This window comes from Puma concolor, chromosome A3, assembly GCF_028749965.1.
Source record: "Puma concolor isolate L17-30 chromosome A3, mPumCon1.1.hap2, whole genome shotgun sequence".
NCBI classification, from domain to species: domain Eukaryota; kingdom Metazoa; phylum Chordata; class Mammalia; order Carnivora; family Felidae; genus Puma; species Puma concolor.
This window is the reverse complement of record NC_141669.1, coordinates 126,220,789-126,235,206: the sequence shown is the minus strand read 5'-3', so window position 1 is coordinate 126,235,206 and position 14,418 is coordinate 126,220,789. Positions and strand designations below refer to the sequence as shown.

General features: G+C 54.1%; 2 protein-coding genes across 5 annotated transcripts; one reads left to right on the top strand and one right to left on the bottom strand.

Moving 5' to 3' along the window:
- The first annotated feature begins 2,837 nt into the window (after positions 1-2,837).
- Positions 2,838-5,559, top strand: TNNC2 (troponin C2, fast skeletal type). Its single transcript, XM_025931997.2, has 6 exons — positions 2,838-2,944; positions 4,378-4,429; positions 4,565-4,708; positions 4,801-4,915; positions 5,084-5,220; positions 5,387-5,559. The coding sequence occupies exons 1-6, from the start codon at positions 2,942-2,944 to the stop codon at positions 5,416-5,418; spliced, it is 483 nt and encodes a 160-aa protein (XP_025787782.1). The 5' UTR covers positions 2,838-2,941; the 3' UTR covers positions 5,419-5,559.
- A 4,629-nt stretch (positions 5,560-10,188) lies between these two features.
- UBE2C (ubiquitin conjugating enzyme E2 C) lies at positions 10,189-14,072 on the bottom strand. Of its 4 annotated transcripts, none has more exons than XM_025932037.2 (6): positions 13,701-13,860; positions 13,122-13,149; positions 12,285-12,371; positions 11,074-11,278; positions 10,899-10,958; positions 10,189-10,434 (listed from the first exon to the last, which is right to left on the bottom strand). In XM_025932037.2, exons 1-6 carry the CDS (start codon positions 13,799-13,801, stop codon positions 10,376-10,378), a joined length of 540 nt encoding a protein of 179 aa, XP_025787822.1. In that variant the 5' UTR covers positions 13,802-13,860; the 3' UTR covers positions 10,189-10,375. The 4 variants fall into 4 exon arrangements, with proteins under 4 accessions (XP_025787822.1, XP_086558466.1, XP_086558463.1 ...); XM_086702340.1 differs by lacking the exon at positions 13,701-13,860 and adding an exon at positions 13,501-13,633; XM_086702337.1 differs by lacking the exon at positions 13,122-13,149 and having other exon boundaries at positions 13,701-14,072.
- Between the last annotated feature and the right edge of the window lie 346 nt (positions 14,073-14,418).

The following is a 14,418-nucleotide window of genomic DNA, read 5'->3' as shown; positions in this document are numbered from 1 at the left end:
TGATTGCATACATTCAGTAACAGGAAGCTCATTATCTCCTGAGGCTTCCCGTTCCTGTTATTATTCAACCACGACAGTTAGGAAGTTCCTTCTCATAACCAGATGTCACCCAGTTCAGTTAGTCTTATAAAGAACAAGATATTTATTGAGCACTTGCTAAGTGCCACATGCTGAGGTGCTGGGGAATGCAGTGATGAGCAGGTAAGTGTCTCTGGTCCACGGAACTCAGAACAGGTCATGTCATGTGGCATGCTCAGGGATATGATTGAAGAAACTACCAGAAAACCACCCTGGACTGCTTTGGCCCGGGTAGAGGAGGAGGGATCCTGAAGGAAGTGATGTTATTTTTGATTTGTATTTTTTTTTTGCAACTAATCTCTACACCGAACATGGGGCTCGAACTCAAGATCCCAAGATCAAGAGTCGCATGCTCCACCGACTGAGCCAGCCAAACACCACAAGGAAATGATGTTAAAGCTGAGAAAGACGGGGATGTCTGGGTGGCTCAGTTGGTTAAGTGTCCGACTTCGGCTTAGGTCATGGTCTCATGGTTTGTGAGCTCGAGCCCCGCATCAGGTTCTCTGTCAGCACAGATCCTCTATCCGCCCCCCGCTCTGCCCCTCCTCTGCTTGTTCTCTCTCTCTCTCTCTCTCTCTCTCTCAAAATAAATAAATAAACTTAAAAAAATTTGAGAAAGATGACAGGGAAGTAGGCAGGTGTAGAGAAAGAAGACAGAATTACTGGCAAGAAAAAAACCCAGCATGTACAAAGACCTGAAGGCTAGAAAAGGTGATGTTTGGAGCCGCATTTAAAATTTTTTTTTTTCAACGTTTATTTATTTTTGGGACAGAGAGAGACAGAGCATGAACGGGGGAGGGGCAGAGAGAGAGGGAGACACAGAATCGGAAACAGGCTCCAGGCTCTGAGCCATCAGCCCAGAGCCCGACGCGGGGCTCGAACTCACGGACCGCGAGATCGTGACCTGGTTGAAGTCGGACGCTTAACCGACTGCGCCACCCAGGCGCCCCTGGAGCCGCATTTTAGTCTGACCAGAGCAGCAGGCAAGATGTGGAGGAAAGGGGATTGGGATTGGAAGGGTCAAGGGGAATAGATAAATTCGGACCTTCTGTATTTCCCTGAATAAATGAAAGAACAAATCAGGGAACAAATGATTGCCGAGGGTTCCACACGCTGTTCCAAAGGAATCCTGCAGTTCCAGGGCTCACATCCAAATTGGAATCCCCTGGTGTCGCTGCCCCTTGGCCCTCTGCCTGGACAGGGGAGGCCTTCTGTAGCCTGGCCTAGCTCCACTGAGCTTTTCTTGGGAATGTCTATAAATAGAGGAAGATGGGCTGGGCTGCCACTGTCCGTCTGCCTTCCTTGGAATCCAGCCTCCTTTCACTGGCCCCAGGCTCTGTGCTTAGTTGTCTTAGTGCTCTTTGTGTTGACTTAGCCACTGTCCACAGCATCACCTACCCCTCCAACATCCACCCTAGGCTCTGTGGATTCTCGGGGTGGACCCCCTCTGGACTGGACTCGCTCTGCACATCCCTTCGCTCTCCGGACGGCCAGCTGAGCTGCTCCAGACTTCCTCACCGAGCTCTAGGAACGGGCTAGCTGCCCCTTTACCCACGTAGAGAACCTGCCCCTAGTCCTCTAGTCTCCCTCTCCCTCAAAAAAGTGAATCCCAAACATCTTTTCCCTGGAGAAGGTGTATTTGAGAGATGGATCTGCTTTATTTCTTTTCTTTTCTTTTTTCTCTGTTTAAAATTTTTAGGTTTATTTATTTTGAGAGAGAGAAACAGAGCACGTGAGTGAGGGAGGGGCAGAGAGAGAGGCAGAGAGAGAGAATCTCAGGCAGGCTCCTTGCTATCAGCACAGAGCCCGATGTGGGGCTCGAACTCACAAACTCTGAGATCATGACCTGAGCTGAAGTCAAGAGCCCCATACTTAACCAACTGAGTCATCTAGGAGCCCCTTGGGAACTGCTTTCAAAGTTTATTTCTCCTCCAACTGCATACCCATTTCCCGGACCCCTCCATAGATTTCTTATTTGGATAGGACTTCCCTTGAGGATTAATAAGAATCACCCAACATGACTATAGACCTTTACGATTTACAAAGGTCCCCCGGGAAAAGGGAATAATAATAGCTTCTACCTCAGAGGATGAGCACCAGATGAGATCACGTGGTTAAAATGCTTAGCACAGAGTGTGGCACGTCGTAGAGGTTCACAAACCGTGGCTGTCACTTCCTCCTCGCCCCCTCCCCTGCCTTCTACCATGGTTCAAAGACAGGACATTCCACCTGCCAGGCATCAACCCTCTGGAGCTGGCACAAGCTAGGTGACTTGTACCTGGGCCCCCGTTTACCGTGGTCTCTCTGTGAGGGAAGTTATGACCGTCCCCATCTCCGTCTCGCAGAGAAGGAAACTGAAGCTCAGAGTGGCATCGTCACCTGCCTAAGAGTGCATAGCTTGCAGAGACAGGATTTGGATCTTGGGTTTTAGACTTCAAGTTTTGTTCTCTTCCCAGTCTACCTTGCTGCCTCACTTGTCTGTCTTCTGATTGTCCTTACCCATCTTGGAGCAAACATGATTCTTGAGCAGGGGCTTGCTAAGGCGGTGAGCGGGGCGGGTTCTCCTCCCAAGAATCTAGGACATCAAGGCCTGCCACCTGCTCAGAGGCTTAAATTTCTCTGCAAGGGCCCTTGGCTAAATTAGGTAATGGGCTAGGACTCTGGGATGGGGCGGGGGTTGGGGGGGAGGCACTCACTGACCCCAGGATCTGATTGGCTGGGGCAGCCAGTCCTGGGGAGCAGGGAGGTGGGAGGGGAGGGAGCCCCTACAAATCCTAGGGGCTGGAGCAGACCAGGGCAACTTTGGGTGGTGGAGTGTCTGAGGCGGTGACCTACAGCAGAGGAGGCCCTGTGACTAGCAACCATGGTAAGGACAAGAAAGGACTTCAGCCCTTTGCTTGCTGGAGCACCTCTGGACCTCTTCCAGGCCAGATCTGGGTGCTCTGTAGTCCAGTAATTGGATGTTTGAAGATGGACCGTGAAGGTTCCTGGAGCCTGGGTATCTAGAAGGAAGCCTGGGGAAGAAGCCCTTGGACTTCTCTAGAAAGGGGAGGGCTGGGATGTTCCGGGTATTGCCAACTCCCTGCAGACCTGAGGCTTTGGCAGTGTTGGTCATGGAAGTGTGAGGGGGTCCTAGCTTGTCTCTCTCATGGTAGAGGTGGGGACTCCGAGGGCCAGAGTGAGTCACCCAGTGAGCCAGTGGCAGGGGTGGGCTAGAAGCCTTGCCAAACCTTCCTACTGCCAGTGAGAGAAGACTCTTCTGGAAGAGGGGAGGTTTGCAGGGTCTCAAGTCCAAGAGCTTCAAGGGTGAGGAGAAGGGGCAGAAGAGGACAGACCCCAGCCTCTCAGAGAGGGGTTCTAATCTGGGGCTGTTATGTCTGCTGAGGTCCCCCACCCCACTTCACTTCAAGGGGTAACTAGACCCTGGAGGACAGCTGCTGTGGCCCACGCCAGACTAAAAATAGCCGACTCTCCTGCATGGACAAGGAGGAGGGAGGAGGGGAGGGGGGGGCAAGGAGGAAGGCATCAGCCAGCCCGCCAAAGAACACCTTGGCCACCTCAGCCCCTCCTCCTCACCAGCCTCAGTCCAAAGCCCCATAGCCAGTTGGCTTGGCTTGCATGTGGCCAGATCCCCTCTCTCGAAATCTTACTTTCACCTCCACAAGGCCCCCATTATATTCGGCCCAGCATGAGTGGTATTTACTTCTATGACTGAATGGTAAGAAGGAAGCTTAAAATCTCCATCTCAGCAAGTTCTTGGAGGGGAGGGATGCTGTGTCTGAATCTTCTTGGTTTCAGTGCCTAGTCTTTGGCCTGATGGGCACTTAGTAGGTGCTCAGCGACTTTGCGTTGCATTATTATTTGAGAACATACGTTTATTGAGCACCTATTACAGTGCCAGGCTCTGTCAGGAGCTAGGGAAAAGTGGGAAATCATGCTGGAATAGTGCTGGCACTTTACAAAACCCTTTCACACCCCCAATGCTATCTCATCTCTGAGAAGCTGCTGAGAAGAGATAAAGTTACAATAAGTGACTTGCCCAAGGTTAGTGGGTTAGGGATTCCTGACTTGGCATCTGACTGGCAAGTTTGAAGACCTTGGGCGTAATCCGTTTTCTCCCTAGTCCTTCATAACTGGGGCCAGGTGCTGTGAGAACATGCAGAAGGTGTTGCTAGTTTGGCATTGTTCTTCTGGAAGACCAAAGGGCATTGACAGAAGGGGGTTAAAGAGAATGGGGTTGAGACAAGAATGAGCTCGGGGGTCTGCCCCTTCTTCTCTCTGACTCTGCGTCTTCTGCAGACGGACCAGCAGGCAGAGGCCCGGTCCTACCTCAGCGAGGAGATGATCGCTGGTGAGTGCAGGTGGGCGGGCGGGCTGTTGGGGGGATGTGTGCTGGGCAACGGTGTTTGAACAGGGTGGGAGACAAGGTGTGAGGCTGACAGTCCAGGCAGCCCCACTTCGGTCTTCTGCCTCCTTCCTCCGGCAGAGTTCAAGGCCGCCTTCGACATGTTTGACGCTGACGGTGGCGGGGACATCAGCGTCAAGGAGTTGGGCACGGTGATGAGGATGCTGGGCCAGACACCCACCAAAGAGGAGCTGGATGCCATCATCGAGGAGGTGGACGAGGACGGTGAGCTGGTGGCCCTCCAAGGCAGGGCTGGGACGGTGGCGGGAGAGGTGGGCGTCCAGGGCTCAGGCTCACTCACCACCTGCTCCCCACAGGCAGCGGCACCATCGACTTCGAGGAGTTCTTGGTCATGATGGTGCGCCAGATGAAAGAGGATGCGAAGGGGAAGAGCGAGGAGGAGCTGGCCGAGTGTTTCCGCATCTTCGACAGGTGCACTGGGGGCCTGGGAGCCGAGAAGGCGCTGGGCTGGGCGGGTCTGGCCGGCAGGGCACTTACAGTCTCGGCGTGGGGTGGCGGTGAGGGAGGGGAGGCGTCGACGTGGCCAGGGCAGCTCGCCCCTGCCTGCCCTGAGCCCTACGCTGTCCCTTCGCTTCAAAGGAACGCAGACGGCTACATCGATGCGGAAGAGCTGGCTGAGATTTTCAGGGCCTCCGGGGAGCACGTGACGGACGACGAGATCGAATCCCTGATGAAAGACGGTGACAAGAACAACGACGGCCGCATTGACTTCGACGGTGAGGGCCGCGACAGCTTGGTGGCGGTGGGCCGGGGGCCGGGGGGGCGCGCCACGCGGGAACGTCCGGGGCGTGGCACCCACATGAACGTCCTTGGCTTTGTGGGCAGGGTGGGGAGCTCTCGGCGGTTTTGTGCAAGATTTCCTCCCCCTCTCCTTCCCCGCAGAGTTCCTGAAGATGATGGAAGGCGTGCAGTAAGAAGCCGGCTTCTCCTCTGCCCCGACCGCGTCCCTCGGGCCAGGGCGGTGCCACCCCGCCCCGTCCCACTCTCCGCCCCGGGAGGGAGGCGCGGCCCCTGCTGGCTCTGTGTCCAGAAAGAATAAAAACAGACGCTGAGAAGCACGTAGCCTGAGTGAGGGGAGGAGCAGGGGAGTGGGTGTCATGGCCCGCCGGGCTGGGCCGTGGTCCAGGGCGCCACCCGAGCGCACTTGGGATCCGAGGAGGGGCGGCCCGAGTTGCCTGACGCGCCGACGCGCTGGTCAGGTTCCCGGCCGGCTCCCGGTAGCTGGCGCTGGGCGTGGGCAGCTCGGCCGACGGGCTGCGGTGGCGCCTGGCGCTGGAGGAGGGTGGCCGGGGCCTTGGGGCTGTCGGGGTGAGTGAGGGTGCCTGGGAGGGGGGTAGGGTGAGGGCGCCGCAGGCGACCGAGGCCCCTTTCCTTCCCTACCGTCCCTCCTTTCTGGAGCCTTTTTGGGTCTTCGGTGCAGACTGCCGGGGTTGGGGAGGGAAAGGGGAGTATCCGTCCGTTCCAGGCAGCATTCGTTCCTGCTTGACTTTTTCTACTTCGTCTGTTCTGACGTCTTCGTCTCCACCCTGGACCCCTGCCTCCAGCCCCGGCCAACGCGCTCAACACACGGCCATCAGCACGATGGAGCCAAAAGAAATTTGACCTTGCTCCTCCCCAGTTGAAAGACCTTCAAGGCTCCCCATTGCTTCTAGAATCCAATCCAAATTCCTTTCCCCTCCTTCCCTCCCCTCTGGGCTCCAGTCACGCTGGGCGATTTGTCACTCCTGCCCTGGACAGTGGGGGTGCACTTTCAAGCCTTCTGGCTTTTGCTCCTGCCTTCTCCCTCCTTGGAATGCCCTTCCTCCTCTAAAAAGCCTGGCAAGTTTCTCAGCCCAGCTCAGATACCACGTCAAAGATACCAGAACCCAGCTCAGACACCACCTTCTCCCTTGATCCCTTCTCCCACTGGCTGTGCTCTGGCTTCTGTAACTCTTTGTGCACGACTCAGTCACAGCAGGCAGCAGGTCAAAGCTAATGCCGTGCAGTGGTGCCTTAGCTTTAGAGGCAGGGTGCCTCTGAATGAGTTCGAACCCTCACTGCCATGACAGACCACTCTGTAATTCAGTTTCCTACTCTGTAAAATGGGGATAATGAGAATTATCACAACCTTGCAGGGTTGTGAGAACAAGTTAGTTTGTTAGTGCAGAGCGCTTAGAACAGAGTGTGACACGTACTAATGCTATTATTATTTTTAAATGTTTATTTTAACAAATAAGTACATTCGAGAGCCCAACGTGGGGCTCGAACTCTCGAACGGTGAGATCCTGACCTGAGCCGGAGTCAGACGCTTAACCCAACCGAGCCACCCAGGAGCCCCACTAATGCCGTTATTAATATCACTACTACCACGTTGAAACCCTGACTTGTGCGGTTATTCATCGCTACAGTCCTCCCTTTCCAGTTCCTTCGTGTTCTTGGCTCCCCTTTCTGAGGCATTCATGTTTCCCAGTTTCTATTTCCAGCCGGGGTCAGCACTCATCACCAGGACCGCTTGCTGTGTGCCGTGCCTTGCGGGCCTGTCTGATTGATGCACACAACCCTAGAGGCAGGCAGAGGCTGTTCTCTCCGTTTTACAGCGGAGGAAGGCGGTGACGTACCCGGGCACACACATGTGGAAACAGGAGCAAGGCTCTTAAGTGTGGCACCACCTACCTGTGGACAGTTCTCCCTAGCTGCCCTTAGAACTTCACACCCGTCCTGCTCTAATCTCATAAATTCCCCATCTCAGAGATGGCACCCTGGAGTTCTGGAGCCGCCTTCTCACCCGCAGTTTGCTCTGGCCTGCTGCTTTCCTTCTGTCTCCTTACTCTTTTATCCATCCTCTCCGAGCCCGCTCGGTGTTGTGACTCAGAACAGTAGTTAACCTCCTGGCCGTTCCCTCCCCTCAAGGCTGCCGGAAGCAGCTTTCTGACACCAAATCCTACTCAAGGCTTTATTAGGTGCCTCAAGGTAAAGCCCCTGTATTTTATTATTTTTACTTTTTTAAAGTTTATTTATTTTGAGAGAGAGAGAGTGAGAGGACTGAGAGCAGGAGGGGCAGAGAGAGAGAATCCCAAGCAGGCTCCATGCTATCAGCAGAGTCTGGCGTGGGGCTCGAACTCATGAACCAGAAGATAATGACCTGAGCTGAAACCAAGAGTCAGTCGCTTAACTGACTGAGCCGCCCGGGTGCCCCAGGACCTTCTCGGTAAAGGCCTTTAATTTAAAGGCCTTACAAGCCCTTTGCGACCTGACGTCCATGCCACTATGCCACTATTCCATGCTGCTGAACTTCTTGCTATCCAAGCAGTGTGCTCCCTTCCTTATCCCTCCCTCATGGCCCAGTCCATTCTCCAGAAAGCCCTCCTTGATTCTCCTGGTCTTTGTGCCCCACCTCTGAGCTTTCATAGTACCCAACATCTAAGGAGGGCTTACCACATGCCAGGCACTACTCTAAGGTCTGTCTATCCTATGAGGTAGCTACTAATATTTCCATTTTACAGAGTGGTTTAGTCTAAATGTATGCAAGTAACAGGGAGGGGTGTGGAGATTCTAACAATTGTTCTGCCTGTGAGGTCTGAGCTCTTAACCACCACTCTTATGGCACTTATTCAACCCCCACTGACCTGCCTGTCTGCCCCCTGAACTTCAGCCTTTGAGGACAGGACTGTGTTTTTCCCCCTGCTTGATCCCCAGCCCCAAGCACAGGGCTTGTACTGCAGGCACTCAGTAATGGTATGGGGCGAATGGGAACAATACCTTCTCCGTCTTGTTGCAAGTGCCAGAAACCTAAATCAAATGGACTTAAACTAAAAAGGGATTTGCTGGCTCACGAAACTGGGATGCTAAGGCGTCAGCTGGAGGCCAGTCTCAATGTCACCTCCATCTCCCAGCTACTGGTCTCTGCTTGGCTTTCTCCCATCTGCAATTGTCTGCACCAGCTGCCCAGACTCCCTCCTCTTTTAAGCAACCCTGTTAGTAAAATCATTCTACTTTCTCCCAGGGATTAATTCTAAGGAACACTCTGATTGGTTCTGAGCTATAGTCCACCCCTGTGACTGACACAAGGCAGGCCATGTGGCCATCTGGGTGGCCCAACAATTGGATCAAGGACCACGTGGAGAAGCCTCCTAATGCAGACAAAAAAATATACCCGCCTTGGCCAGCATTTATTTAGTAAGAACCATCTTAGTGCTACTTTCTGAGTTGTCTTCTTAGACATCCTCTAGTCACGTATTTTCAAAGTTGAGAGAGCCTCAGAATCCCGGAGTGCTTGTTGGGGCCAAGAATTTGCATTTCTAACAAGTTCCAGGTGGAAGGGCCACGCCTTGAGAACACCGCTCATCTTCAACTTCGGGAGGAATGCAGACCCTCAGGCCCCACACAGACCCACTGAATCAGCATTTGCATTGGAGGTAGAGCCCAGGCAGACTTCTCTGCACATCCGATTGGGCAGCACTGCCGGGAGAGCTAGCCACACAGTGTCATCCAAATCCCATCCCAGATCCGCAGGCCACTTGTCACCTGCCTGCTCCATGGGGGCACAGAGCAGGGAAGGAGCCTGGGCTGGCAGGAATAAGAGAAAAGTGAGAACCTTCCTGATGCCTCTCCACCCCCCCCCCCCCCCCCCCCCCCCCGCCCAAGGCCTGCACAGTCAGCTGCTGGCAGAGCTGGGTGAGGCCAAGACCCAGGCGGTGTTGGAGGGCATCTTGCTGCTGTGTTGGTCCACGTTGGAGATTTTCCTGCAGTACCTGGGCTGGGGCCATCACCTTACTCCACCCTTCCCCCTGCCCAGACCCCAACTGGTCAGCACAGGAGTTTCCTCTTAGGGCCCCAAAGGCTGGGGCCTGTGACAGGCTAATGGAGAGGGCCTAGGGGCTGGGGGCCTGGGCCAGTGGGTGCAGGAGCGGGAGGAATCGCTGGTGAGGAGTGGGTGAATGTGAGTGGGGGCATGGGGGGCCTGGGGTAAGGGGGGAGTCGGGAGCTGTCCTGAGGTCTCTGCCTGGGAAGAGGCATTCCCGGGCTGTCTCCCAGACCCCAGGCCTACTTAGGGTGAGCTGAGTGCTTTCCTTTTCCTTTTTCAGGACCAGAACATCCCGCCATAAAGTAGGTGGCTGGTCCTCACCTCCCAACCCCCTCCTGTGTGCACGTACACGCTTTCTTTTTTAATTTTTTTTTTTTAACATTTATTTTTGAGACAGAGTGAGACAGAGCATGAACGGGGGAGGGTCAGAGAGAGGGAAGACACAGAATCTGAAACAGGCTCTAGGCTTTGAGCTGTCAGCACAGAGCCCGATGTGGGGGGCTCAAACTCACGGACCACGAGATCATGACCTGAGCTGAAGTCAGACGCTTAACCAACTGAGCCACCCAGGCGCCCCCGTACACGCTTTCTGATTCAGCCTCATCTGTAACTCAGCTGGGCAGCTCCAGTATCCACTGACGTCCCTGGTTCATGTCACAACTCTACAGAGGCATTTTGTGAGACCCATCTTACAGGTGAGGAATCAGATGCAGTCATGAAATGACTAAGCTCATAGAGGAAGAACGAGTCCTCATCACCCCTGCGCAGCCACACAGCCTCTCAGCTGCTTCTAGTCCCTGGAGAGGAGCAGGGCAAGGGCCTGGACCCTACTCCACCCATGCTGAACACTCCCAACCCTGGGGAAATTACAAGGCAACTTGTACACAAAAAACAAAAAAAAAACCCAACCAATGTATTTATTTAATATATTCATCACAAGGGCTCAACCAGACACTTAATTTAAAAAACAGAAACAAAACAAAAATAACACCACAGTTTAAGATACAGAGTCCTAGGCAGAAATGAAGGAAAGGACAGACCATCTAAGGAGAAAATAAAAAGACAACACAAGGAAAGAGGCTAGACAGTCAGGGTTCTTGGCTGGAGACCTGCTTTGAGTAGGTTTCTTGCAGATACTTCTTGAATGCTGAAAGAGAACAGGCAGGTATCAGGGAGTGGTGGGGACGGGGATTAAGATGCACATGAGGGCAAGCAAGGATACAAAATCTGGGGAGCTGGAGAGGATTTCTTAGTACAACAGAGTCCCTTTTGCTGCCCACCCAGTCAGGTCTTGGGGAGGGGTTCTGCTTCCAGTGAGGCTGGGGAGGTGACTGGGGGGCCTCAGTGAGCAAATCGTTTGCACAAAGCTTTGCCTTCTACTTAAAAAGCCCCTCAACCTACATTAATGTGGAAAGAGTTTCCTGATTTTTATAGCAAACAGGCAAATCAGAAAACACCAAGGCAGAGGCAGAAGTGGATTCCCTAGGTTGACATCCACTCCCAACCCAGTCCTCAGGACACAATCCCAAGTCACCAAGATCCTTCTGTGTGAGGGAGCCTTTGAAGGCTGGGGAGGGATCACCCGGTGCCGGGAAAGGATGGAGGACCCACCTGTGGGGTTTTTCCAGAGCTCAGCAGCATGTGTGTTCAAAGGGCTATCGATGTTAGGTTCTGTGGACGGACAGAAAGAGAATGATCAGTAGGGGTAGAAGAGGCTGGCCTGGGGGAATCCCGGGAGGCCTGACAGCTTCCCGGGTTCAGGGGACGGGCTGGTCTCAGAAGTCACCTCCTAGCAGGCTCTGGATGGACAGCAGGATGGTCCTGACATCATACAAGGCAGACCACTTGTCCTTCAGGATGTCCAAGCAGATGTTACCCTGGGTGTCCACGTTGGGGTGGTAGCAGGGCGTGAGGAACTTGACCGTGGGCGCATTGTAAGGGTAGCCACTGGGGAACTCCAGGGAGAGTTTATACCTCAGGTCCTCGTATACCTGGCATCGGAGAAACAGGTGGGGAGTATACCTCCCACCCTGAGCCTCACAGCCCAACCCAAGCCCCAGAAAGGGGCTTGCTAGGACCTTTGAGTTTATCTGGGACTTGACAAAAGACAAAGTGTTGCAATGGCTCTGGTTCTTTCTCGCATATCTGGCAGGGACATCAGTGATCCTTGTCCTACAGATAAGGGGCATAAACTGGCATCCTGAGGGCTACCACAGCTGTGCTTTAGTCAGTTATAACATTAGATACTAACATGTAAAAACCAGGATGTTTTAGACATATATCCAGATTTTTTTATTTTTTAAAAGATTTTATTTTTACGTAATTGCTATACCCAACGTGGGTATAGACACAACTCCAAGATCGAGTCACACGTTACACTGACTGAGCCAGCCAGGCACTCGTGGATTCTGACTAATCGTAAACCAGATGTGGAGCAGGGCGCCTGGGTGGCTCAGTGGGTTAAGCGTCTGACTTTGGCTCAGGTCATGAACTTGCGGTTTGTGAGTTTGAGCCCTGCACTGGGCTCTGTGCTGACAGCTCAGGGCCTGGAGCCTGCTTCGGATTCGGTGTCTCCCTCTCTCTCTGCCCCTAACCCATTCGCATTCTGTCTTGGTCTCTCTCAAAAGTAAATAAACATTAAAAAAAATTAAAAATAAAATACCCCAAAACGCACCAACCAAAACCCAGACGTGCAGCAATGGCAAGCCGCCATCTTGGGACTTACTTGAGCCCTTTCATCGGCCAAAGTCCTCATGTACCCTCCATTCTCCTTTTTGTCTGGCCCCCTATAGGCACTTAAGATGGGAAGCCCTGCTTTAAACCCAACCTCTTACTGTACAGAGGGAGAGACGAGGCCATAGGCTCAGAGCACAAGAACACAACAGGGGAACGTCCTGCCAGGCTGAAGACTTGAAGCTGACCTGCGCTTGGATTTCTCTTCCTACCTCTCCCCAGACCCAGCCAAGTCACACTCACCGACCTCAACCCTACACTTACTGTGCCAGCTGCTCCATGGATGGTCCCCACCCATTTGAAAAGGTTGTCGGATTCAGGGAAGGCAGAAATTCCTTTGTCACCAGACATCTGGGGGAAGAAACAACACCTGCTGGGCTGCAGACTACACTTTTAGGGGTCAGTGGGTGAACTCCTTCCTCTGAAGCGCATCACATTTTGATCCAAAATAAAGCAACCAGACCAAATTGACAGGCTTTTCTGGGGAAGTGATTCAGTTCTTGGGGGCTGAACCTTCCCCTTTGGGGAGGGGTACTGGGTATGTTAAGGAGAGAGGGGTTATGCAGAGAAGCAGAAGGGAGCTCTGTACTTCCAATCCTGTTGGATGCTGGGAATTCAACTGAGCATGCCAGTGAGTGCTGGTTACACACAAAGCCTCCATTAGATCTACATAGGGGCACTGAAGGATTTGAGTTGATATTCAGGGTTAATGCAGACAAGGTCATCTAGGAAGAAGCATTTCAAAGTATGACAGGATTAAGAATATTAAGGGTGGAGAGCAGGGTATGGGTAAATCTCCAGGCAAGGAAGTAGGACCAGGCAGGATAGAGGGAAAGCCTTGTATGGTTTCAGGGAACTGTATTTTAGAGAGAACTTCATGGTGGGGGTGGGGGTGGGATGTGGAGTAGACACTGCTGGAAGGAAAGGTGTAGGTGGGGTATATTAACTTCTTCCCAGAAGGGCGCAAACTGGACTCATGTTTTAATCCCCTGCACTATGTCTAGCAAAGAACCTGATGTAGGAAAGTCGCTGATTAGCGGAGGTGAGTGGGAGGTGGAGGGTGGAAGAACTGGTTGGGGGTCTGGGCAGGTAGTCACTCACCATAAGGGTCATCAGCTCCTGCTGTAGCCTGCAAAATGAGTGCTGGGAGTCATCTGGGAGTCTGGAGGAGCCAGGGCTCCAGGCGGTGCTTCTCCCCCCACCCCAATCTCTCTGGAGGAGCTGTCATGGAGGGTTCCCCTACCCCGAGGTCAGACTTCAGCGGGGGCACACACTAATTTCCACTTCCATAGGAGGGTCCCAGTGAGTCCTCACCCTTCCTAATTCCAGGCTCCCGCAGGGCGGTCTGGCTTGTTCTTAACTCCCTCAGCTTCTCTGACGTCTCTCCCCGTGCCGGGTCCCAATTTCTACCCACTTCCGTCCCCACTCTCCCCCGCGCCAAGTCACCGAAGGTCCCAGTCACACTTTCATCTTGGCTTACCCGCGGAGGATCCTGGCAGCCTGCCTCCCCCTTCCGTCCTCCTTCGGGAGGCCCTCCCAGGGCGGCCCGAGCTCCCGGCGTGCCCTCCTGTCCCCGTATCTGCCCGCTCAAGGAGGAGGTGGGGGCCCGGAAGTCCGAGGTCTCGACACCAAGGCCCAGGGCGTGCTGGGCACGGCCAGTGTTACCTCCACACCGCTCACCTCTTGCCCACGGGGCCCCGGGCAGCGCCCCCGCTGGGCTCGGCTCCTTTGCGGGCGGCGGCGACGCTGGCGGCGGCTGGGTCGCGGTTCTGGGAAGCCATCCGGACGGCGCAGGCAGGGAGACAGGAACTCGGAGAGCACAACTGCAACTGCAGGGCTGGGGGCCCGCCCGCCCGCGTTTGAATTGTAACCCTCCGGCGGCACCAGCCAATCAGCGGCTCGCTTGGGTTTGATCCAGCCAATGAGGAGCGCCAGAGCACTCTGTAACTGCGCAACTGCTAGACCCACCCTCCAGCGTACCACTATTGGGCGGCAGGAACAGACTTCTGATCGACGATTGGTAGAAGAGGCCGCCATTAACTAACGGATCTGCAGCGGATTGGTGGCCTTTGGAAAACGCCGACCATTAAAGGGCCAAGAAAAAGTCCACGTGGGATGATGAACCCTTCCAGGACAAACGCCGGGTTGCGGCGGGGAACGGCCGGGACGGTCAGCCAGGATCCCTACGCCCAGGGGAAGGGAGCGTCCGGGTCTCGTCGACATTGGTACTTCTTCCCTCAACCCGGAAACCCCTGCTCCTCCATCTATTATAATGTCCCGGGCACCTCTGTAGGGACCTCTGAAAACTCATGCGAGGGGAATGATGGCCAGGAGACTCTTAGAAACGGGCTCATAACGCTGCTCTCCAACCGTCCTCTGGGACCTCGGACACAACATT